The sequence below is a fragment of the Mytilus trossulus genome, chromosome 2 (genome assembly GCF_036588685.1).
Source record: "Mytilus trossulus isolate FHL-02 chromosome 2, PNRI_Mtr1.1.1.hap1, whole genome shotgun sequence".
Lineage (NCBI taxonomy): Eukaryota > Metazoa > Mollusca > Bivalvia > Mytilida > Mytilidae > Mytilus > Mytilus trossulus.
In genome coordinates this window covers 99408631-99434992 of record NC_086374.1, presented here as the reverse complement: position 1 = coordinate 99434992, position 26362 = coordinate 99408631, and the positions used below count along the sequence as shown (strand labels likewise).

The window sequence follows — 26362 nt, the reverse complement described above, 5'->3', positions numbered from 1 at the left end:
AAGCTTTTGTTAGTTTTGACAATACACGATAAAGCCATATTTCCACTACTTATCAGTGTTTGAAAGAAAATTTTAGAACAGAATAATTCTCTTATCAAGCTGTTGATTTTTTTTAATCAAGGAATATAAATTTTAGTATTAACATGAATCATAAAAGAAAAAAAGAAACACTGGAAAAAAAAAATTGCCAATCATTGCTCCTTAAATTAATATATATGTCAAATAAATTTCCAATGATTTATAAAACAAAACACGTTTTATAACTTTTGAACTAATGGTTTCATCAGGTTACAAAAAAATCCTGCAACCTTAAGAGCCTGATTAGCTACAGAAAGTGAATTTATTGGCATAACACCACTTAAGAATTTATAAGATTTCAGTCTCTGGATTGATCTTTCTACATGTATTCTCAAAGATGCTATGGATTTTGATTCCTTAATCTCCTTTGCCGTAAGACATCGTCCTTTTCCATGTTTACATGGTCTGGTAAATGGTGGCATATTTAAGGTGGCACCTTTTGATAATAATAAGTCTTTGATTAAAAAAACCTCTGTCAGCCATTACATGATCCCCCTTTTCAATCAGATCAATGAATCCACTTCTTTCAGTAATGCTCCTATCAGAAATGTTACCAGTCCATAAGTCAGATATAAACGAAAAAGCTCCATTTGGTGTTATACCTACAAGCGTTTTAAAAGTGTTCTTTGACTTGTAATTTGACCACGTTTTTGACTGTGCTGTTGGGTTTCTTGGTCTCTGCACATAAAATTCAGTAGCATCGATGATTACACGAGTGTTAAGATATTTTCTACGAAATGATAGAGGCATGTGTTTTTTAATCTTTTCTGTAGATGGCCATTTAATAAGTGGTCCTAAACATTGTGCCATTAAAGATGTCCAAGTCGTGAAAACCCTGCTAATTGTTGACTGTGAAACACCAAACAAAAGAGACAACACATATGTGGTTAGTCCTAGCCTCAATCTCAAAAGAGTTATAACAAACTCTTCAAAAAAGTCAACTTCCTTGAAGCACCAGGTTTTTTCTTATTATTTACTTGCCATCTTTTACCGTCACTTGAGTCGGGACCCATCAAGTATTTCATTTTTGAAGCATGTCCTTCTAATAATTTAAAAATTCCAAAAAGCATTGAAATACTTGGCAGTCCAAGAAAACATTTAACATTACTATTTGATTTAGTCAACTTTTCAACAAGTTTGTCCTTAAGCAGTTCATCTGTATTATTAAACTTCTCATTTAAAACTTTATTTTCCTCTTTGGTAGCATGAAGTTCAACTTGTAGCAATTTAACTTGCTTCTGTAGCTGGTTATTATCTGTCTCATATCTTTGACATTTTTGCTGTGAAAAAAAGTAATAATTATAAATATATAAATCAAGGCAAACAATTTATGAAATTGTTTTTGTATTTTTTGTTTTCTTAAGTCAAGTTGGTAACAATAAAAGATTGATTGATTTTTGGTTGCTTAACATTCAATTTCAGTGGCAAATATTTCATGCATGTTCAGAATGAAATACAGTTTGAAAAAAACACCAATATAATAAGCATATTTTGTGAATAAATATATATGGTAAAATGACTTAAAAAACCCCATTTACATGTAATACTATATTTCAACATGTTCATGTTGGATTACAAATTTTAAAAGTAAATATATATTTAGTAAAATGTTTGAATAGATCATATTTAATATTGATGTATTAATTTGAATATAAAAACACCTTGCTTCTGACATTACATCATTTTTGATGTATGAACTGCCATCTAATAAATTAAAACAAATCAATTTTTGATTGAAATACATATTATTTCTATAGTTCATAAGATTAAAAAATATCTTTTTCATGGCTTTTGACTCTTATATCCAATGGAGGAATTTTCAATATCAAATAAAATCCCAATTAATTTCGTACCTCTAAAGCGTTGCTATTTTCAATTAATATCGCAAATTTTTCCTCAATGGAGACATCTTCACTAACTTCAGTGCTAGTGCAATAAGTGTGGTCCAAACTTGGCTTTTCAATGTAGGAAATTACTGAAAGTAAGTAAATATGTACCATTTAAATTAGAATTATTTGACTACAATGTACATCAGTCAGGATCATAGACTGGTCGATTTTAAAGAATTAAACGTACAAAATGTGCATGTAATTTAGAAAGTTGTAGTACAAAAATGTAGTTAGTCATTTTATAAATGGGAACTAGAACCATATGTTTAATAATAATACTTTATTCCGAAAGCAATACAGCTTATAAATAGGATACATATATACACAATTTTACACCAATATAAGAATTTTACAAGAGATATATAATATATATAAATATAAGGTGTGAACGAAAGAACATATGCAATGTAATACATAATACATAATACTTAAGAGCCATAACTTTCAGAATACATATCTTTTCTACTGGACCTTTAACGACTGTCCACCAGTATGCCAGTTGATGGTGTACATGTAGTGTGCAGACAAAATTAATCTGAGACTCATATCTATCTTTTCAAAATACTTTTTAAATTTTGTTTTTGAAGTTAAGTTTATTTTGTGATAAAATAATATTGACAATTATTTTATCTTGAAATTGTGAAGATAAATTGTTTTAAATTTAATATATGACTTTTATATTTGTATTTTAATTAGAATAATATTATAATTGTTATTTTAGCATTGTTTACTAATTGATTTTATGTCGTCATTGACTGATTAATCACAATTATTATTGTTAAATTAAATTATGAAAACCATCCATGCACTTTATATATATATATGTATGCCTATCAGAACATGCAGTCATACAATAGACTGACCCCTATGTTCCTTGGTTCAATTACAAGTAGCTGCTCCCTCTGATTTACAACAGTACCATGGTGGCACACTGACTATTCAGTCATAACATCATTTTTTTTAGTAGTTTTACTTAAAATTACCTGGAATATCTGGTATGTTATTCTTTTGTCTTGGTACTTTTGGCAGTTGTGAAACTGTAACAATGACTGCTGGTCTGTAAAATATATATATACATGTATATTAAAAAATAAATATATCTTCATGTGCATCCAGTCCAATATTTAAAAAACACTGTTTCATCATAATAGGCAAACAAGACAAAAATATATTGAAGAATGAAAAAGAAAGAGGACACTAATTTCAACTATTTGTTACTTACTGTGTTGTCAATATCAATTGTTCAAAGGGACGTAAAATACTGTTCTTGGTGTCTCTTGGTGTTCCAGTTTTGTAGTTGTTGTAGGCAAATAGGGTTGGGACTGCATTTTCCTTCGTAGGTCTTCATACAATAAAATGACGGGAGCAAAGTGCATGCCAGTGACAATTTGGATCGGGATTACACCCTTCCCTTCTTATCTGAGACAACCAGAGCTTCCTTAGTTTAGGATTCTTTATAACTGAAGGAAGTACATGAAAGTCGACGATACATCCATTTAAAATCATATCAGGATACTTTACAGCATTATGTTTCTTTCGTGAATCGTTGGAGCAACCCTCCGCTATGCAGTGAAAATTCACCATGCTTCTTTTCGAAGCTTTACCGCTCAAAAACTATCATAATAATTTTACATGACGTACATTATATACATGTGCTTTGACACAAAACATGCCCATAATAACGCAAAATCTCGCAGTAAACGTTATCACTAGGGCGAGACTAACGGTAACCTCAAATACGGAACGGATAATCTGAATCTTACGTATTACTAAGCATAACACAGTTTACCACATTATGATGAGTATACGTAATCAAAGGTTGTACGATAACCTGTAGGTATTTTCATCTTAAAGTTTGTTCTTTTGGTCTCAATGGATACTTTCCCTATTGGCAAGTATATATCTCAATACCATACTTTATATTCATTTTGTTCTTCAATACCTGGACGAAGATGTTCCTTAACGCTTGCGAATGCTTCTACAGTTAAATCTTTGGTTTATTAAACAGTCTATTGAGGCCGAATGCGGCCGACTTTATGAGTGATTTAGCATTGTATGTACAAAGGAAAAAAGCCCTTTAGACGAAAACACAAATTGAGAAATCGGAAAAAAACGAAGAATCGCGAAAATGTATATCGTTATTTCGCGTTTTTACAATTTTACATTTCGGAAATGATATGTTTTTTCTCTAACCCAGGATAATAAAACTGCGTTTATACAGTTGTTATATGGTGGCTTCAAGGCGAGTAAGAGGTATCGATTATGACGAGACCTTGATTATTCGGGTTATGTTTTTTTTCAATTCCTTAATTTCATGTAAAACATTTCTCAACGGCACATGACAGTAGTGTTATTATATGTGATACTATTAAAAAGACGAACATAGTTTGAAGTATTTGATTTAAGATCTAAATACAATATCACAGTTGTATTTCTTATAACTCAAATATATATTAATGATAGTATGTAAGTAAATGTTCATGTTAACCTTAAAACAAAGTAATTTTTAATCAGTTAAGGGATGGTTGTTTAAATATTTAAATAGATCTACGACATACCCTGTTGTTGTATCATAATCACAAGTCTTTGAGTTAAATAAATAAAAAAAGGATTCATCTTTCACGACTGTCATTCGTACGTCAGGATGTACAATCCTTTCTACGATTGTTTATATACTAAAGAGATCGTTTCATTATTTTATATTCCTCGTCGTATGCTCGCATTCTTTGACTGTCCCTGTGGTATCTTTCGTCCCTCTTTTACTAGAAATAGCGTCTGAAATTAGTGACTAACTCTGTTTGATTTCGAGCATTACATGTACGTGCCCGAGTTACCAGATTTGTGTTGTGGCTTTTATTGATCGTTTGAGTGGAGAAAACTGAAACTGATTTTTAAAGTTTGTTCGTGCGTTGTGCTGCTACGCCACAGATAGTTTCAAGTCAGTAGCATGACAATTGTTTCCATTCGTTTTTAATTTTTGTCTGGGATCAGTATTTTTGTGTTTTAACTATTTACTCAATCAAATTGTTTTTGGCGACGTTAACTACAAACAAATGCTTAATTTTGTCCATCTGATGAGTTAAGCTTTTTTTAAACTGATTTTTATAGTTTGTTCTTATGTTGTACTGTTATACCACTGTCCCGGTTAAGAGGAGGGTTGTGATCCCGCTAAGATGTTTAAACCCGCCGCATTATGTTTGTATGTGCCTGTCCCGAGTCAGGAGCCTGTAATTAATGGTTGTCGCTTGTTTATTTGTTACATATTTGATTTTCGTTCATCTTTTGTACATAAATAAGGCCGTTAGTTTTCTCGTTTGAATTGTTTTCATTGTCATTTCGGGGCCTTTTCTAGCTGACTATGCAGTATGGGCTTAGCTCATCGTTAAAGGCAATAAGGTAACATATAGTTGTTTATTACTGTGTCATTTTGGTCTCCTGAGAGAGTTGTCTCATTTGCGATCATACCATATTGTTTGTTTTATATTTCAAAACTAATATGTCTGTCATTAAACTTCAAGTACATAGATGACTATAATTGAAATAAAACTTTTTTTTAAATTAAGTACATGAAAACAAAGAAATTCCTGCTTTTGACGGTTGCCAGATATTGATTTTTAACTCTACACTACACTTTCAAAATGTTTTATCAAACAGAGATGTTCTTATCTAATTAAATGTATTTTCTTCTGTTTATGACGTCTTAACATTGAAGCCGTTGGATGTGTAATGATTGATATCTGGAAATACCCGATGTATTTATAAGTCGAAATTTGGTTAGCTTTCAGTCACTATTAATAGAAATAAATTTATACCTTATGTTTGTTGTCTTTTTGGTCAGAGTATTTGTGTGTGCTTGCATTGGTACCGGTCTGATGAGTCGATGATTTTACAGGTTGTATTTATTTATATATCAATTTTCGGATATAAAGTTCAGTTTCTCTCGGAAAGTATAAAAACTAACGATTTAGATTTTATTTAGATAGTTATCTTGCTCAGTTGTATACCAGTTTGTCGTACTATAGTTGCATGAAGTGATTTATACTAAAGCATTCAAATGTATCAATAAGCGTACTTGATATCCTTAGATCAGCTGCTATATAGATGTCACAGTATATTCTTGATCATCCAAAAAAAAGGGTATGGATGATGACTATGAACAGATTTACTCATTAAGTGAAAAGACATCGTGTCAATAGAAGAACTCAAACGAATTGCGAAATTTTTCAATGGGAAATCCCAAACTCATGTTGAAATACAAACTAATATTACCAGAAAAAAAAAACAGAAAAAAAGACCAAAATACAAACAACAGCACACAAAAATTACATAAAGTAGGCTACGCAACGCGAACCTCACAAATACCGGATGTGGTCTCGTGTACCCTGGAACGGTTAGCAGCTTCTGCTCAACACGTTCTTTCAAGTCATTTCCACTTTTCTTGATAAGGTTACTTAAATTTTGGATAATAAGAATAAAGGGAGAAATGAATGACGAACTAGCCGAATAAATCTAAGGGTATATACGCCTTTGGGAAGTAAACTTTAGTGTTTTGAATAAATTCGAAACATTATACAAAGTAAATTAACAGTTCAAAGAGTCACTTTTCCTCAGAAATATTTAAATATAAGTTGTTATATATTTAATCATTCGTGGCGACCTTTTCAACCAGTCCTTGTTTTCAATTTATATAACAAGGCATGGAACGACTCAAACTTATTTTTTTTTGAATTGATTGAAAAAACATATTTCATTTGTTAATATTGTTTTGTTTAAAACCTTTAAAACATTGTGATTTATGCTTACTGTTGATATTTTAGTTCATACTCAAACTAATTCGTTCACCATGGATTTCTTTCAACAGGTAACATGTACATTTCATTGTACTATATATTTTCCTGCCATATATGAAGTCTTTTTAAAGGATGATATTTTCCAATATATAAAACAAATGAATAACACTAACAAAATGCACAACAATTGATTTTGTTTTCTTGACTTCAGTTTAAGAACAATAATAGAGATTTGACTTGACGTATCAACGATAAAAGGACTCGACAGAACCTCGCATTATCCAGTTTCTAAATCTAATCCTAAATCGATGATATGTACAGTCAACATTTATTCTCTATTTAATATACCATGATGACCACCTGTTCTCAAATTTCCAAAAAAATCAGAAGACAATACTGAGATATGTTTGAACTATAGTTGAAGGCATAAGAAGAGTTAAGGATGGATTTCAAGTATATCATTCTCTATATATCATTAGTTAACTTATATAAATACTGGAAACCATAATGTCAATTAATAATTTTAATTCCTCAATATTGAAATATACAAAAAGCATTAACACATCATTATGCAGTAAAATTCGTTAAAAAAAGGAAATAAAATATAAACTTTTAAGATGGGAACTTGTTATTAATGTGAGAGCACCAAAGAGATAGGAAATTTCTATGCTCCAGAATGGCCCCTTTTTGTTTAAAGGGATCAGCAATTAAAAGAACTCGGATCTTCAATTTTAATTCGCTTGTATGAATATCTCTCAATGGTAAGTCGAAGTTGTATTGTTATATCAATAATAGAGTGTTTTGCATCATATCTGGTGCAGTTAAATCCGAACCGTATGATATAATCGATCAGCGTAAATGTAGGTATTTCGGACAGTTTGCATAAATATTCCAGAGCAAATTGTCCTCGACATCATCTATAGTGATGTGTATGATGTGGCTTCAGTTGACCTTACACGGCCAAAGTTTAAAAAATAAGTTAAATAAGCTGACTTCTGCATTAAGGAAAAGGAAAGCGATACGCTTCATCGAATCGACGTAGGAGATCAACAATAGAAATGTTTACCATGGGGTTTGTGTCATCGACTTAAATGTATCATACCTATTAATGGTAGATGCAAGTTCTTTCTAGAAAGGCGAAGTAGATGTACAATGTAAAGCAAGAGAAGCAATTGGTGTTATTTTAACTCTTATCGAACTTTTGATTAAAGAGTTCAAAGGGTGTAAAATATTTATGTGTTCATAATATACATAATCAGAGTTAACAGAAGCAGTGAACTGATCCCATCCAATCGGCCGGATCCATTAACATTGTTATTTGTAAGATTTTGAAGGTATGCATCGGCAGCAATTTCAGCTTTACACGAATCAGCTGCTACAATGAATGCCAGCATTTCCTTATTGTCCCACTGAAGAGACATTTGTCTAATCAATTCGTAAACGTCACCTTTCATACATGGATGCTCTGCAAAAAGGACCTCAAGTGTCGCTTTGCATTCAGATAGACAATTCCCGAACGGTTTACAATTTGCCATTACTTCATCCTTTACGCGCTTTGTTTCGTTTACATTGACATTCATAAAATCAGACCATTTGCAATCTTCATGTTCTCGTGTAACCCACAAATTGCATATTGAGATATCTTTCCATGCTGTACACGTGGAGAATGGCATGTTTGCAGCAGGGTAAAACGCCAGGAATCCGAAACACATCTCATCACTTGTAGCATCACCAAAAAACGTTGTTTTTGGCCTCGACAGTGATTTGAATTTGCATGTTGTTACAATTTCGTCTCCTGGTAGCACCTGAACTGCAGTTGAGTACCTATAACATATTATATGACGGTTATTTTTTTTTTAATTTACATTTTTAATCTTTGAATGTTTATGTTAAAATGCTATAATTTAAAATACCTACCAAAAAGTAGAGTGGTAGTCATTACAATAATGGCTCTAAGGACAATTAGAGAGTACAATAAGATAGGTTTCGATGCCAGTAATTTGAGTCAAGTTGTTAATCGACTCTTTGCCAGTTATATTATTGGCCAAGAATAAATTATACAAATTCAAAATTTCTTATACGGTAGCGAATAGTATGTCCCATACTTTCATATTGTTATTTTAACGTTGTCAAAACTGATAGCGTTGAAGTATTAAGCCCCAAAAAAATTGTACCTCAAAATATGAGGAAACAAGTACGGGTCTAAAAAGGACACACACATCACAGCACATCATTAACAAACTGCTGATCAATTATATAGTAACTTTGTTAGTAGTTTTGAATAAAAATGTTCATTCAATTTGATGCATGATGCAGAGAATCAACAGTCAGAAGGCAGTCGTCTCAATCTTAACACTGTAAAGTTGCTGGCCAAATATGAAGACGTTCTGTTTAGTAGAACTGAATTAATACGAAACGTGATATTACTATTGCAAATGGAAAGCGGGTTTTGATCCAAAAAAGGCTAAACAATTCACTATCAGTGTCGGTGTCAAGTTAAATATCAAGTTTAAAGTTATTCTGTTCAATATGTTCGTGCGCATCATTAACAAACTGCTGATCCATTATATAGTAATTCTGTTAGTAGTTTTGAATAAAAATGTTTTGATTCAATTAAATTATTTGATGCATGATGCAGAAAATCAACAGTCAGAAGGCAGTCGTCTAAAACTCAACACTGTAAAGTTGCTGGCCAAATATGAAGACGTTCTGTTTAGTAGAACTGAATTAATACGAAACTAGCACCACACATTATTTTTTAAAGTCCCTATCTTTACGTTATAAAGCAGAGGTTTGCGTTATAACGCAAGGATAGGGGGAAATGGTTGGCGCTATTACGCTTCCATAATTAAGTCCGCACTGAAACAATCTTATTTTGAAATATATTGCCAATAGTTATCAAATGTACCAGAATTATAATTTAGTACGCCAGACGCGCGTTTTGTCTACATAAGACTCATCAGTGACGCTCATATCAAAATATTTATGAAGCCAAACAAGTACAAAGATGAAGAGCATTGAGGATCCAAAATTCCAAAAAGTTTGTATTATATCATGTATATATATAGAAAAAAAGTAATAACAATAACGTATGTTATATTACTGATTTTTAAAGATTTCATAGCTACAAAACAAACGATTTATACACTCACTTTTTCTCTACAGGACTGTCATAGTTGTAAATAACATCATTTGTGAGTTCTGTGTAATAAACGCCGTCTCTGTATACCTTAATATTCATTTCATGTCCTGAAATATTTTAACAATAGAATGATCAATTTCTTTGTCAACTCTTAGTTACTATTTCGGTTTCAAACACTTCTATATGTGACTATTTAGTATATTGCTATACATGGACATTATTCCCAGTCATATATCATAAAGGCGTGTAACCAGGTGTAACGACATCATTACATCGTTTCAAGGCAAAGAAATGACATGATAATATACTGTCAACGCATTTTGACTGTTCAAATAGAACGAGTGCAGCATAAATGTATATAACAGTAAATTAGGTTTGGTTTTAAATTACAGGTGATATAAAGTTTGTCCCAATAATAACAAAATCACCTGGACTCAGGGGCTAGCTTGATTAATGAATTAAAGGAACTACAAGGATTAAAAAGTGTGTGTTTAATTAATTCGTATGCCAAAGTCGCCATCTTAATTAACAGCTTTGATTTGGTATAACAACATTCAACCCTTAACTTTTGAAATGCTAATTCGAATAGTATTGACATTGTTATTGAAATGAAAAACACAAAGCGCATTTTGATATATATTTTCTAATAATAGTAAAGTGTTACCTAGATAATGCATATGGTTTGTAGCCCAAAATATATTAATTGGTGCTTGTATTAATTTCCTTGAACATTCTGAATGGCATTTCCCTACTACTGTGTAACTCTGTTGTCCTGGTGGAATTTCAAGGTCTTCCTGACCAGTCATCATAATACCAGCATCATTATCTCGGAGTTTTGGAGTATAATAAAGAGTGACTCCCGATGAATCTTTCCAGTTGGAAACTAACTGCGGATTGTTCCAGTGAAACTATGAAATGACAAATCATATTTTTTTAACAATTTAGTATGATTGCCAATGAGACAACTCTCCACGAAAGACCAAAATACAACAGAACTGCCAATAAAATGAATCGACAATCAGTACAAAACAAGAAAAAGATGAATGGAACAGATTTCTTATTGATGCATTTTTATCTATTTTTGAAGAGGCATTTATCAAAGTTTCGTATTATCCAATGTGGTATGTGGTATGAATGCCAATAAAACAACTACTCATGTAACGTCAAATGAAGTGGATGCAGTTGTTCAATTTGATGACTGATAGATATAGGATTATTGCATGCAATGCTAGCATTGATTTCCTTAAAACAAGTTTATAAATGTAGTTATTGGATAAAACAAATATAAATATGGACAAATTCAAGTACACCTTTTAGGGTGCGCTCGACTTTAGTGACTCAGCACGAGGTGTTTTGGAATTTACAGGTTGCTTAGAACTTTTTGTAAAAAATAAACACTAGCACATCATAGAAAATCAAGTGAGTAATTTATGTTTTAAATTTTGTAACAAAAATCTCTGTATTAAAGGCTGTGGATTTTCTTTATTTATTTGCAACAAAGTTCTCTTTTTCTATCAAATGCAATGAAACAGTAAAAAATAATGCTTTGCATCAAGTTTCCCCTTGGAATATGTACTAAATGGCTTATCTCTATTATTCATTATATCTGTAGTTTTGATACAATTGAGGTTTGAAAAATTCCTACAAAAATGGCTACAGAAGGGTACATAAACCTTAAATATAAACAAAATAAGTCCTCTTATCAGTAAAATACGTAAAACACAAAAGAAATTGTAAAAAGGTTACTCTGTATGTATATCCGTTATAAGCATGATATACAAAACTATTCATATTTAAAACAGTTAACCCAGGCCTAGCCTAAACGGTGACACAGCCGATGCTTATTGCAAAGTAAATTATGTTACACAAATAATTAACTGACACACTCGAATCAATAAAATGGCTAAATATAATTTAGATGGCATTGCGATATGAACTTGTTACTTTTAAAGGTCGGTCATTTAAAGACGTATCAACCATATCGTTTACGTTGACGTATCCGCATCTGCAAATTTATCAAAAACAGTATGAGATCTCGCTTTAGTTTTATGTACTTTCAATAATACAAATGAGCAACTGATTAATTTCTAATGCAATAATTAACAAAACAATTAGGAAATATCGAGTTTTGGTGAACATGTAATTTGGCTTTTAAAGATATTCTAGATAGTTGAACAGTTTACAGGCATAATAAGAGTGAATACGGTAAAATCGTTTATATGTGTGCTAACTTGTGCTTACGTAGAACCAAATTGTTATTTGACAAATAGAGTAATACTCAGTACTGTTTTTATTAAATGTACATGTATGTATATGACATCTGAAGACAACTCGTGTTTCTATTACCAGTTATGATAACATTGCAAATGAACAATATTCAAAAGTTCCTTACATGTATATAAGTAGTACATTTGTTTTTTTGTGTGTGTGTTTATTCCTGTAAGATCTGTAAAAAAATTTTAAACTACATTATCAAAGGATTGTATACGATATTCATGTACCTGCCCTAAATTGGCTCCTTTCCCAGGGCATGTAAAAGTAGTTGATAGACCCCTTTTATTATTTTTACAAAGCACCACTATTGCTAATTTTTTAAGTGAATGTTTGATTGTTTGGAACGTTAAGTGTTCTTAAGCTCGGGATCACAATATATTTTTTGATAAGTCTGCAGATGCGGATACGTCAATGTATACGATACGGTGGATACGTTTTTAAATGACCGACCTCTGTTGATATTGTTATTAGCAAAACGTGACTTTATAGTGAGACTGGATTGTTTCCCTTAGTACATCCAACCAACCGTAATTGTATGAGCTATGGATCAGCCAGTTAGAGCACTGCCTTTTTGCACAGACGTCACTGGTTTGAGTTTCGAAGGAAACAATAATGTTTTTTGTAATATATATATGACGCAATCCAATTATTTAACAAATTATTCAAACTTGGGTTAAACTGAATAAGGAATTTAAATTAAACATAAATTTGACTCACACCGACACCTTTGAAACAAAAAACAACAAAATTTAACTATCTATTTATGTTTGTTCACAGAAAATTTAAAAATGAGATAGATAGATAGATAGATAGATATTTTATTCTCTAAAAACTATAGATACAAGTTTACAGAGAAACATACAATATAAAGATGAAATGAGTTGTATATGATAGGTCTGAAGGCCTAATGCACATACCAAAGCTTATGAAAAATGTCTACAATGTCAAAGGAACTACGAGTGAAAGTAATGTATAGCATTTCTTTTTGTGAAATACTATTGTCAAGATCGTTTTACTACCAAACCTCAAATGCGGCCTGTTTGAATCCACTTTGACCAATACGGAATCCCATTGGTCCATCTATACAATATCCAGTAAATCCAACCGACCATAATCCGATCATTTGATTACAGTTACTAGCTGCACTCATGCCACATTTGGTAACTGTGTTAAGCTGTTCGTCTGGCACTGGGTCCTCTGTATAAGGATAATCATTTATTTGTTGAATTTTTTCAGATTCAGACATTTCAGATGAAAAGTTATTTTATCTCGATAGTAATTAATACTTTTCTAATTCTTACATGATTTATCCTTTTCCTGACATGTTGATTTGTTTTATTTAATCAACGTGTGGATCGTTTTATCTCAGTTCTTCATTGGTCAAAATTCGATTATGACGTCGAATTTTCTTGCTTTCCTCTGAATTTCCTATTGTAACGGCACGAAAAAAGGCGACCGTGGCATATTTGAAAAGAAGTATTGAATTTGTCTGCATATTGTTCGAAAATCATAAGAGAAACAGATGCCACCACAAAATCTCGTTAAATACTATATTTATCCACTTTTTATAGTTAAATTAAAAATATTTAAAACGCTTGGCGATCCTCGCGTTTAACATTTGAGAATTTAAATGTCTCGAGTAGATAAATATCATATCACACTCGATGCAGTATAGATAAATCTTCATACAACAAAAAAGATGCCAGTGCCAGCTGTTATGTAAATTAAAAAGAAAATTTAAGACACTGTCAATTTAAAAAATAATGTTCAGCATGTCAAGCTGAAATAGTTACGGAGCCCTATAGGATTCTGATGCAATAAAAATGTGACATATAACTAATTCACATAACGTCAACTTTGTCTGAGTGAGTTTAAACATTGGTACATTAGTCATTTTTTAAACGTATCAATGGATTCTGTTGTTCAGGATATTGTATATTAGTCAGGTCTCAGCCAGGGTATATACTGTGACATTCCTGGCTTAGAGTTTATATCCCCTGAGCCGAAGGCGAAGGAGATATTAGCCTTAAGCTGGGAGTGTCACAGTATATACCCTGTTTGAGACCTGTATTACACATATATAACGGATTACGTCACATAGTAACCGGTGTTATGATAACGTTTTTGAGGTTCCACTTGGGGATGACAACGTCGTAAATACCCCGGCAGTTTCCTGAATATATACTGACATCTTTGCGTTGTTATCCAATCACAAACCTCGGCACATTTTTAATCCGTTATATTATAAATTATGTCATATAATTAATATCAATGTTGTTTTTTGTCTTCGATTGAAGTTTTCTTGAAGTTATATACTCATGGCAAAATTGTTGAGAACAAAACGAACTATATGAGGCCGTTTTGTTTTACATCTTGATAAATGATCTATTTGTCACATGACCTGTATTTGTTTGGTTGTATGTAATGAGTCTTGTTGAGAACTACATTTTTATACATCCTTTATTTTTAAATTTTCGACATTGAACATTTGTAACGATAGTAAATCCAGAAGACGATAAGGTCGCATGATATTTGTGTTCTTGTCATAGTGTACCTACCATTCGGATCACATCCGTAAATTATTATATGATGCATGACCATCTCATTATCTATGTAAGGTTCATATGCCATCAGATGATAATCTTGGTCAGAAGGAAGATTGAAGATCATACAGGAATACGTTGTTTCTTCAGCTGGCACTGCCGTCTCAGGAAAGCGAATGGTTTTATTTAATGTCTCTGAAAACACAGTCGTACGACGTAAACTTCTGGATTAATGAAATTAGACACAAAGTATCATCTTACTATCAAAGCAACTTTAACCTCATATCATTAAGTAATAAAAAAAATTAAAAAAAACGACATATCTTTTTTTTATTTCTTATTCGAAAAGATCTCTTGTCGTTTTAGGATTATTTTTATTACAAAGTTTCAGTTGCGCCAATCATACTTTTTAATTTTTATCGCATCAAACTTGTTTGACAAATTTCTTTTATTTAGAATGTAGCATAATTCTAGGATGAAGGAAAAAAAACAGAAGATCACTTCGGACGCATGCAATTAATAACTTGTTATTTTATTTTTATTTTTTTAAAGTTAAGTACTTCCGTTACATTCTCTGTTGTTTCTTTCATATGTAACTAGAAATGTTTTATTTTCAAACGAACAGTCAGTGTTTGACATATTATCGGTCGTCCCACTGTTTATATCACTCTGTTCAGCTCTTAATATTATTCCGTATCATGTCTTTGTGACGTAAAATACGTTGACCCGTTCTGAAAAACTTTGACCCGGACATATCAGCGACGTCATAATGTTTGAACCGACGTTAATAACTTTGACCCGAACTTATCAAGTCATCTTTTGTGTGCTTGTGTAACATAGAAAACCATTCTGAAACACGCAAATATAGCCCGATAAATCGATTATCAGATTATCTGCATATTGATATTGTAAAATATCAGCTGCTTGACATTATATGAAGGCTTTTTGATCTCGTTCGCTACACTCACTCGACAAAAAGCTTTATATTATGTCTCGCAGCTGATATTTTACGATATCAACATGTAGATAACCTGATAATCGGTACTTATACATACTCACCTTATCATACACGTTTACATCAAAGCTCACTAAATTTTTTTATTATGTATTGTTTTTTTCATGCAGATATATTGAAACAAGAACAATAAATTTGAATGTATAAACCCAGGACAAATGTTCATGTCACTGTGCTATCTAAGTCAGTGGTTGTGTCCGAGGTAATCTTTTGATAGCAAACTTGTGTCATATTATCTAATAGTTATTTAAAACGTTAAACACTCGAAGCTTTATCAGAATTGGCGTCATGTTGTGATGTAAGCGTACTTTCATTTCACCGTGTTTGTATTCCGGGTAACTGTTTTTACAGGAGAATATTGGATGTACATAGTGTGAAAGCGTCGATCTTGATATCGTTGGTTTTTGTTTATATAAGACCGGTTTATTGTTTGTATAAATAAATGGGTTAATGAGATTTCCAATGAACCAGTTTAGTTAATCGTTGATTGATGATGATAAGGAGGATATTTTCATAACTTCAAACACTTTCAACAATGATCGAGACACAAAACTTGATATAAACCAAAGAGCAGATTTGTTCTTAGAGAAAGTTCAATTATAGATTTTGACATAAAAGATATGTTTCGATCTCCTAGCAGGGGTTCGTCAGCTAAGCCCATTTTCTATTGCCTTTGTCCCTTTTTTTCTTTTACAGTACAGTAATAACTGATAAAATCTTGTTCAGTATCTTAAACCTGTGTGTAGTTCTCTACCATTTTTTATGATTTTTACCTGGTTCTTTCAAAACATCGCAGTTTTTCAGTCCATCTTCCACTTGACAATCTACCCATCCCTTATCAGCATCGCATACAGACCCATCTGATAACGTACAAACTCCTGAAAATTGTCATAATTATCACATAAATTCATTGCTTGGGTGTTTGATATCAAATATTAACTCAATGATGCCCGATACAATCAGTATAAAACACAAATGACCCCAAAAATAAAAGAAGAATGTGTCTGAGGTCACGAATTCCTACGCTCAAGATTGAAAAAGAAGCATTCGGATAGGAAGACAACTGACCAAGGGTAGCTCTTATGCATGCAACATTTTGTTTTTTAGGACGAAAAAATAAGCAAATATTCGTAAAAAAAAAGAATTTACCTTCGCCATTTATAAAAAAAATGGAATGAAGCCTAAATCTAACGAATTTCCGTTACAATCGAGAATGACATAAGACCTCCTGATCGAAACATGTCTCACTTCAATTTTCAATCTTACCTGGGTGTGTTATATCTGATAAACGTGATGGTAAACTTCCTATTTTCCAGACACATTCAGGATCTCCAAGTTCTTCGCCATTTGTTCGTCCATCTCCATCAGAATCTTTTCTACATAATTCAGGTGTCCATGACTAAATACAAATGAATTTCGATGAGATTGATTACACGAGATCCGACAGCGCCAAAGATTTTCTACATGTTATCAATTACTTTTTTTTTTGTTCAAATCTTTTATACTCTTTCTATTAGGAACAAACAAACAAAGATAAATAATAAGTAATCAAAAGTTAATCCCAAAACACTGATTGATTGTTGGTTGCTTAACTTTCAATGATTGGTGTTGTATACTTAATCAAATAAGACATGAATAAGAATAAAGGATGATGTCGTATGTGCTGTCTGTAAATAATCTATTTATAAAGATCAATATACTTAGATATGATACAGTAAGATACACCTACTTCGAGATGCACAGCCTATTTCGGTAGCCAGTGGAACAAAATGGTTGGTCAAAACAATAAGCCACAACATAAACCCTCGAACTTTCGGAACATGAACAGAATGTGAAACTTTTATTACACACGTAACAAGAAATAATGGCCAATTTTAACATACGTGTCGGCGTATACCTCCAAATCGGACGGATGCATCTTTTTACATGCATTTGTTTTCAAATATGCCTACTTTCTGTATTCTATTCAACTCGAGTAAAACGGAAGGTAAAAAATATAATTGTATGTCTGGTGTCATTGCAAAATGGATTATGATCATTGATGAATAAAAATGAATAAGATAATCAGTTATATGGAATTATAAGTTATGATATTTTGAATAAGCGACATACCACAACTACTGTACCCAATGTGTTTTAAATGTTTGACCAAAAAGGTTTCAATAGTGCACCAAATGTGAATACTCAAATGTTCCGTTCATGTTTTGTTTTTTTTCTTAATTTTCAGCTATCTCAATGAAGCATCATTTTACTGGTACATATTTTTCTTGAAGTGAAGTATCAAAGTTTTTTGGCTCTTTTAATAAACATAAACTGCAAGAACCATCAATTATAAGGAACATTCAAACGATTATTACATGCTTTTTCAGAACACCTAGTGCAAACGAAGAAATAAAATGCATCGTTCAGGAAGTCAGAACGTTCAAGACCCTACGCTACAAATATATTTCATGCATTGTCTGTTTCAATATAAAATTTCGATCCTTATCAATAAAACCTCTAAAGATGGTTTAAATCTTCTGTTCTTTATCTTAGTTATGCTGTACAAAACAATTCTAATGATTTCATATAGCATATATAGTCATATGTAGATAAACACACCACGTCAAACAAACAACAATTAATCTATCTATTTTAATATTTTAAGAAACTTATTTTTTCAACATACCAATCCCGCTGTTTTAAAATCCAAACCAAACTGGTTTCTACTTCCACCTCCAAGTGGATTGTTGTGGCCTACACCATGCCACACGTAGTTCGCTTTACATGGATGTGGTACTTCGTTCCCATTCGGAAGGATATCTTTAAAGTTAGGATAGGCAGTTGCAATGCCGACACAGACAAGAGTTTTGAGTAATATTTCAATCCTGCCATACAAATAAATAATGAAAACATTTTAAAATAGGTTATTAGATTTCAAATAAAAGACAGCATGCTATAACAATAATACTAATTTCAACTTGTTTCTGTGATACAAAATAACAGCACCATCATGGTCTTCCGAGTGATTCTGCTAAGCTCCCTAATATAACATGCACAAAACAAATAAACAAGCTTTTTAAGTTCAGTTAAAGACGACGTTAATACAATTATACAAACAAATATATCGATATCAAGGGTATAAAAAAATCATGCTAAGATAAGAGATGCATATGTGCTTATATCTAGCTAAGAGGTATGAAGGCATTAAATCAATAAGCATATAGATAAATATCGAGTGTTTTGCACGAACAGAGCATTAAGGATAGTGAAAAGCAAAGGTAAAGTTTTAATTACCGAAATATACCTTTTCAACATAATCATTTTTTAATTGTATGATTTGAAAAAGGTTTTACCACTCTGTTTGTGACACTGGGCTAAATTATACTATTTTGTTCTTGCTTTGCAACTGATATTTACTGTCGATTAATTGTAAACTACTTTCATTTGATTAGACTAGGAGCAATTTATTTCTATTGACAATGCGATAATTTTCACATTAAATCTTATTCATTTTCATCAAAAGAGTGTCTTATTTTAGCCAATTCCCTTACTTTGTGGGTGTTAATCAAACTTATAAAGAAATAGTTCAGTAAAATGAGTTTTTGGTTCGAATTCTTCAAATTCTTCAAATTGTTAGTTCAACTAAATGTGAACACTTTTTACAGTATTATGGTTGATCCTGTCGAGAATCGTACCACCTACTACGGCAATCAAGGCAATCATATACCTATATCGCAGAAAGGTAAATAAATTGTACTTATATAAATTTTGACCTCTTGACACAATATAGTCTGTTTGACAGTTTATTTTCACTTTATTAATGCTTTTATACGCGGTCGTTTCGTGGTTTTAATTACTTGAGAAAAAAAACCTGTTATTCACCAAAGCTGCGTGCACTGATCTGTTGAAAATAATGTGTTGAAATTATAAATCAAAACGTTGTTAAATGCTGAAATATTTCTCATCAATAGATGCAGAATCTGATCCTGATACATTTGTTTTCCTAAAAATTTCACTGGGAAAGAGGGTCAAACTTGACCCATGATTGGCGTTTGTTTGTATAGGTGCGATGAGGAAATACTCAATCAAGCTGCGATTTGAATGTTGAAATTATACTCGATGACTCGTGTATGAGAAACAAAAACACCATGCAACAACCCTTTATTATTATTGAGTCATTATAGGTGGCATGTTGAAGACAATAACAATAAAAACCAAGGAGTAAACAAAGACTTACAAAACCAAAGGACTTTCACATAAACAGTTTCAAATAATAAATAAGAAATAACACGAACTCCATTAAAAACCGGGAGTGATGAAAAAGCAACTTTTTTGATATTATAAAATTCAAACTTCTATTTAATCTTTAACTATCAGTAAGCTCTTCCTTTCCAATCATTTATAAAACTCGTTTTAATTTTTTATTGACTTTTGACATTTACAAGTATTTGAGCAGACAGCTTCTTTAAAGTTCAAACAAAAAAATCAATTCCTTGTTTTTACACATCCCACCTTTCAGTGTGCTATGAAAATTTTTGTATTCTTGTCCTTCCTTTTTACTTATACATGTTTTCTATTGAGTGGCTTTATGTCGTTTTGCTTTTTTTTGTTGGGATAGTTATTTGCTTTTAAGTGATAAAGATCAAATATGTCTGTTTGTTTTGTGCACATATTGTCGTCAAGATAAGGAAGTTGATGAAAGTATTACTTATATATTTGAATGGCAATCATTTAGCAGCAAACATACATGAGAAAAAGTGGAGATACAACGCTATTTAATACTTTCCTTTGAACCAGCTAAAATTAAAAAAGCATTATAATATAATGGGAGTGATGAAATAGCTTAGTGTAGTTCTGAGAAAAATGTCGTATTATAGTTAAAGAGAGATATACCATTGGATTTTGATTTCAACTATAACCTTTTCCCAATGTTATCAAAAGTTGACATATAACACCAGTAGATTTCTACTCAGAAGTGTAGATCAAATCATTTATCTGCAGAATGACAGCTCGATATGTTTCATTAGGCATGATCATTCTGTTGTAAGGGCACGAAATCTAGATATACGAACCCCATTTTGGAAAGGGTACATTTAAGTTTTTTAAGAATGTATTGTGGTTGAGTGTATGACCATAAATGTGTATCGTCCTTATAATCAATACAATGTTGGTTGATAAGAAACCCTTCAATATGTCATCAATGGGTCAAAAATGGTTCATAAATTAAGATTATTTAAAAATAAAATGTTGTATAATTGACTCATTTTTTTATCAATTTTGCATGTCTTATGAAATAAGTTGATTTTTATTTACTTTTCTACATTAGATTTCAAAATCATATCAAATTTATAACTTGTTGCTTATAAGTTTCCCAATAATTGTGGAAACTTGTGGTAAATGATAATGTTTGGATAGTCGAATAGCGAATGTGCGTGTATTTTCTGAACCATATAATGCAAGTAAATAAGTGGTCATTCAGACTATATGCTGAAGTTTATCAATCAATTAACCTTTAATTGGTCAACAGAGATTACCTTATGAAAATATCACAGTATGCTTTTATTACTGTCCTTCATTTCAAAGTTACACTGACACTTCAACCAAACAGTCCTTTATTTCAAAGGTACACTGACACTTCAACGTAGCAGTCCTTTATTTCAATGTCACACTGACATAAGGCAAACAGTTCGCTAGTGTCGGTTGTAATAAATACATTATTATATATGTTACTACTTACTAGTAGTGCTCTTAGTGAGGATAATTGTTATTGTTATTTTTATCATTTGATTTATACTTGATAATTATTATCTAATGTGTTTTCTTATTTGGATGATTATAATACAGTAAGGTTAAATGATACCATATATTGTGCACATAGTTACATTCGTTTTATTCTATTTCATTTTCGGGATGTGAAAGAAACGCCCTTTGTCTATTATCCTTTCAAACATTTGAATCAAGGATACATGTTGCGTATTAATTTGAAAAACTGGGTGCAGGTTTGGGGGTTGCGGGCTTCTCTTTTTTTTCTCTTTACTTTTCTCGAGTTCCTTTTTTCTAAATTAATATTAACTCATGTACTGACAGCGATACCCTTGGTTAATCATTTGTAAATAGGTACCAGGATTATAATTTAGTACGCCAGACGCGCGTTTCGTCTACATAAGACTCATCAGTGACGCTCATATCGAAATAGTTATAAACCAAACAAATACAAAGTTGAAGAGCATTGAAGATCAAAAATTCCAAAAGTTGTGCCAAATACAGCTAAGGTAATCTATGCCTGGGATAAGAAAACAGTTTTATCCATTTCAACAGGCAGCAGAACAAACTACAGATATTTATATGAAGATCGATACGGCCTTTGTAGGAGAATATTGCGCATAAATAGTTTTAGGTATGAATACCAAATGGATGACAAATATGATATAATTTAAAATTAAGATTTAAAGTTAAGGTAGTATGAGTGTCTTAAATAAAAAATTATAGAAATTGTTCATATTTTGCCAAAACGTAGTATGGTTTGATATATGTTCAAAACTATAATAAAAATGATAGGTCATTGCGCAATTTTTCACGCTATAGGTTGTTACAAAATGACACATTGTGTATGGATTGTAAAGGAAAACACACCAGTTTGTTATTTGAAACTTAACTAAATGATAGGAGAAATAATTTTCTCACACCGACCAATTAATGTGAAATTAGCAAAGAAAATGGCATTTACTGTACGACCATCGTCCATTTTGACTCCAAAAAGATATTATGTTTAGTCTCACCAAAACGCAAAAACATTTGAGTCGAGTTTCGTTGAGGAATAAAAATAAACAGTTAATTGAAATGTACATTATTTGGGGAACAAGTATTATAGATATAGTAAATCACAGGTGATAAATCAAATCACTGACACCTTGATGATCGAACAAAGGAAGAATGACGCTCATTGTCCTATATACTAACATCAAAGTTGGGGTTGAAGTGTTAACGGTCCATCAAATCTCTTTTAAATGCAAAATATATTGACCGTAGGCAAATGAAATTAAATTTACCGTTCAAACACTACTTGATATTTTGTTTGTAATTTGTATATTTTATTTGAAATATTGTCCGAAAGACTCGAACTTTGAGCGAACGTGTGTAATATAACATACGTTTTGAGAGCCATGTAAGATGCATGTATTGATTGAAAGAGACGAACCTTTTTTTTACATTTCTTAATATTTGAGCGAACGTTTTCTATCAAATACAGACGGAAATACAAAGATTTTACTCATTTAATACTTATTTTTTGGACAAAATACATAAGTGTTATTGCCTTACTTAAAAAGATTGTTTACATCCATTAGAATATTTGTAAATAGATATATGAAGATGTCGTATGAGTGCAAATGAGGCAGCTCTCAAACCAAGAAACAATTCATAAAAAGTAAACCATTATAAGTCAAGGTACGGCCTTCAACATAAGCCATGACTCAACCAAACTGAAAGCTATAAAGGGCCCAAACATATAACTAGTGTAAATGGTTATCAAAGGTACCAGGATTATAATTTAGTACACCAGACGCGCGTTTCGTATACATAAGACTCATCCGTGACGCTCATATCAAACTATTTATGAAGCCAAACAATTACAAAGTTGGAGAGCATTGAGGATCCAAAATTCCAAAAAGTTGTGCCAAATACGGTTAAGGTTATCTATGCCTAGAATTAGAAAATCCTTAGTTTTTCGAAAAAATTTTGTTAACAGGAAATTAATCAAAACATGACCACATTATTGTAAAACCATTCAAACAGGGAAACAACGGTCTTTAGTTTTCTATGTTGTGTTTTCTGAACTATAATTTGTCTGTTTGACTTTTTATTTTTAGCCATTAGGCAAAGTCAGTGGTTATCTATCCGATATAAAAAAAACATAAATAAAAATACTTATCACCATGGTTAACTAAGAACAATTCAAGTTAAACAAAAGAATGGTGTTATTTGTTATGTTTATAAATCTTTGTAAGTGTCGCCAATGAGCGATGAAGATTGTGTGTAGTCCTGAGGATATTGGGATTGATATAGAAATTGTAAAATTATTTGAATTATTATCACAAAATATATACCAGGAAATGACATGGACAACCGAAATAAAAAAAAATGTGGAAAATTTCAAATTAAAATACATTTGTAATTAGAATCATATTCAAAACAGTGTAGCTGTAGCCATTTATTGACGATCTAACTGGGACAGATTATGTAAACGTTAGTCTGTAACGATCACTGCTCACTATGTACTTGTTAAAGACACTTAAACTGTGGGGTCACTAAAGGTTCTCAACACAAAAATAAAGTAATTCGAAAAACTAATCAGGAATAATACGATGTTTTGATTTTTATCAATAATATAAATCAAAACATACAGGGTTTTTTTTATTAACTTTTTCAAATTATTTTATTATTAAAGGTGTTAAGAACCTTTGCTGACCCCACACTTTAAATTTTATAATAAGCAAGTAGTGAGCAGTGGTGGTTACAGACACATATCCACCTAATCTGTCCCAGTCAATGGGACAGTTTAGATCGTCAATCAATGGCCACAACCACACTGTTTTGAATCTGATACTATATGTTGATATTTACAAGTTTTAAACGACAGAAAATACGATTAAGTTATCTAAGTGGAAAATTCATCAACAAATATCTCAACTATGACACATGTTATATAGGTAACGAAATAAAAAAAAATTGAAATCATAGCAATGTTCATATTAAGTATTCTTGTAAGAGGGTTCTAAATTTCATCTTTTCTCGGTTATACATTCTCCTTCATAAAAAAAAACCTGATTGGCTAGTTAAATAATTTTGAAAACATTCGAACAATGATATTTCATTAAATACGAGTTCACTATTTTTCCCCTGATGAACAGATCAAAATGTTTCAAAGACACTGTCAGTTCAACAAAAGCGATCACAATTCTATACAACTAGGGCGATTGTACTTTAAACTGTTCATCTTTAATTTCACAAAGTATATCTAAATGTCTAAAAAAAAATCAATCCTCGATTTTGTATGATCAGATCAGTATAAAGGTCTCTGTTATAATCAATCGCAATTTCTATCTAATAAATTTTAAAAAGAAATACATTAGTTAAGAAAACATCTTGAACTACATAATACTGGATTAAAAACATACCTCATTGCACTAGTCTTTCAGTATTCCTCTGGCCGTTGACCAAAAAAAAAAAAATTTAATATGTTCAATCTAGTTTTAAAATGGGTTAGTAAATGGACCGAAAAATCCTAACTATGTGATTTTGATTTTTTGTATATGAAAGATGTGTATGTTTAGTAAACATCTATAAAGTTACTTTGATGGGACACTCAATTAAATTGTAGACTATATACGAGGGTTTGGATGGGGTTAAATAATTAAAGAACAATGCCCTTAAAAAAAGGAAGATAAGAAAATAACGGACAAAAAAAAGAAGATTAGAGAAAAAAGGGGTTTAATTTTTCACAGGCATAGATGAATAAAGTCAGATTTGGGACGCCTTTTTTCACAATTTTGATTTCGATTGCTGTTCAACTGTGTTGCCGAATTGAAGGACATATCCCTTCATACAAATACCACAAAACAGCTAAGCAAATCAATTGCAATTAAAATAAATTACCTCAATTCCATAAAAAGCAAGTATCCCCTTTTCTATGCGTACAAATTCATATATTTTGATTTAAGTTTTTCTTTAAGCTTTGATGCATTTTATTTTTTAAAAAATGCAAAATTCAGATTGTTGCAACAATTTTTTAGGGCAATGCATGTCAAATCGTCTTGGTTTGACGGAAATATGTTCAAGTGGTAACAACAGCTACTCACTAATTTAAATTATTACCGATATTGACCAAGGGAGAAAAACCAAAACGAAGAATGTTGGCCTTTCTTATCGTTTATTATCTATACGATTTTTGTTGAAGTTGACCATTCTTCTTCATGAGTCAATTACATTGATACTTTTCTTACCCGACTCAATTCAAAATTGTGCATTGGAATTTAAATTCTGGTAGCTTTTTTTTTTATCGAAAATGACATTAGATACAAATTCATCATTAACTTTGCAAAACATTGCGTACGAAAATCCTATAACCTTATTATAAAATTTTTGACTTTCCTTCGGTTTAATTTTGTAATTCTATATTCATACTTACATCCTGGTTAATAAGTGGAGCGATTAGACATACACATGTGACTACACTTTGGTATTGGTATATTTGCTTATTATAGTTTATTCCTTTATTACTGGCTGACTCTTTTTTATACATTCTCGATCTTTTTCTGAAATTAGTTCTATTAAAACTTTTGATTTTTCAACCTTGTATACAACCATTCCCCATGTGAAATTGAAAAATCGTCTAAAAGAAATAATACACAATGCTTTTCGTCATAAAAATGGTAGCATACGCTATAAATTTATCACGTTGGGATACCATAAGGCATATTTTGTTAATAAGGAACAAAAGGGTAAAACATACTACACAGAGGAACAAGTGATCAGTATGCTAGAGTTTCTTATTGACAATATATTTGTTGAATTTGGAGGTAGACTTTTTCAACAAATTGTCGGCATTCCTATGGGAACGAATTGTGCGCCTCTCCTTGCCGATCTCTTCT

General features: G+C 31.5%; 2 protein-coding genes across 2 annotated transcripts; both read right to left on the bottom strand.

The window, feature by feature from the left end:
- Nucleotides 1-257: 257 nt before the first annotated feature.
- On the bottom strand, nucleotides 258-4599 carry LOC134706150 (uncharacterized). The gene is made up of 5 exons (XM_063564858.1): nucleotides 4526-4599; nucleotides 2951-3024; nucleotides 1932-2053; nucleotides 1070-1358; nucleotides 258-514 (listed from the first exon to the last, which is right to left on the bottom strand). The coding sequence occupies exons 1-5, from the start codon at nucleotides 4597-4599 to the stop codon at nucleotides 258-260; spliced, it is 816 nt and encodes a 271-aa protein (XP_063420928.1).
- A 2668-nt stretch (nucleotides 4600-7267) lies between these two features.
- On the bottom strand, nucleotides 7268-24947 carry LOC134708521 (tyramine beta-hydroxylase-like). Its single transcript, XM_063569140.1, has 9 exons — nucleotides 24890-24947; nucleotides 18400-18598; nucleotides 16998-17130; nucleotides 16505-16609; nucleotides 14732-14911; nucleotides 13198-13370; nucleotides 10564-10807; nucleotides 9910-10006; nucleotides 7268-8581 (listed from the first exon to the last, which is right to left on the bottom strand). Exons 1-9 carry the CDS (start codon nucleotides 24892-24894, stop codon nucleotides 7990-7992), a joined length of 1728 nt encoding a protein of 575 aa, XP_063425210.1. The 5' UTR covers nucleotides 24895-24947; the 3' UTR covers nucleotides 7268-7989.
- Between the last annotated feature and the right edge of the window lie 1415 nt (nucleotides 24948-26362).

What these genes read in the sequence shown, in the direction of transcription:
- LOC134706150 (XM_063564858.1), bottom strand. Translation starts at nt 4,599, where the DNA reads ATGACAGTCGTGAAAGATGAATCCTTTTTTTATTTATTTAACTCAAAG. An exon ending in GATTATGATACAACAACAGG is followed by an intron (nt 3,025 to 4,525) that starts GTATGTCGTAGA and finishes TATATTTTACAG; the next exon opens with ACCAGCAGTCATTGTTACAG. An exon ending in TAACATACCAGATATTCCAG is followed by an intron (nt 2,054 to 2,950) that starts GTAATTTTAAGT and finishes ACTTACTTTCAG; the next exon opens with TAATTTCCTACATTGAAAAG.
- LOC134708521 (XM_063569140.1), bottom strand. An exon ending in TTACGGATGTGATCCGAATG is followed by an intron (nt 13,371 to 14,731) that starts GTAGGTACACTA and finishes ATCCTTATACAG; the next exon opens with AGGACCCAGTGCCAGACGAA. An exon ending in TCAAACAGGCCGCATTTGAG is followed by an intron (nt 10,808 to 13,197) that starts GTTTGGTAGTAA and finishes GTCATTTCATAG; the next exon opens with TTTCACTGGAACAATCCGCA.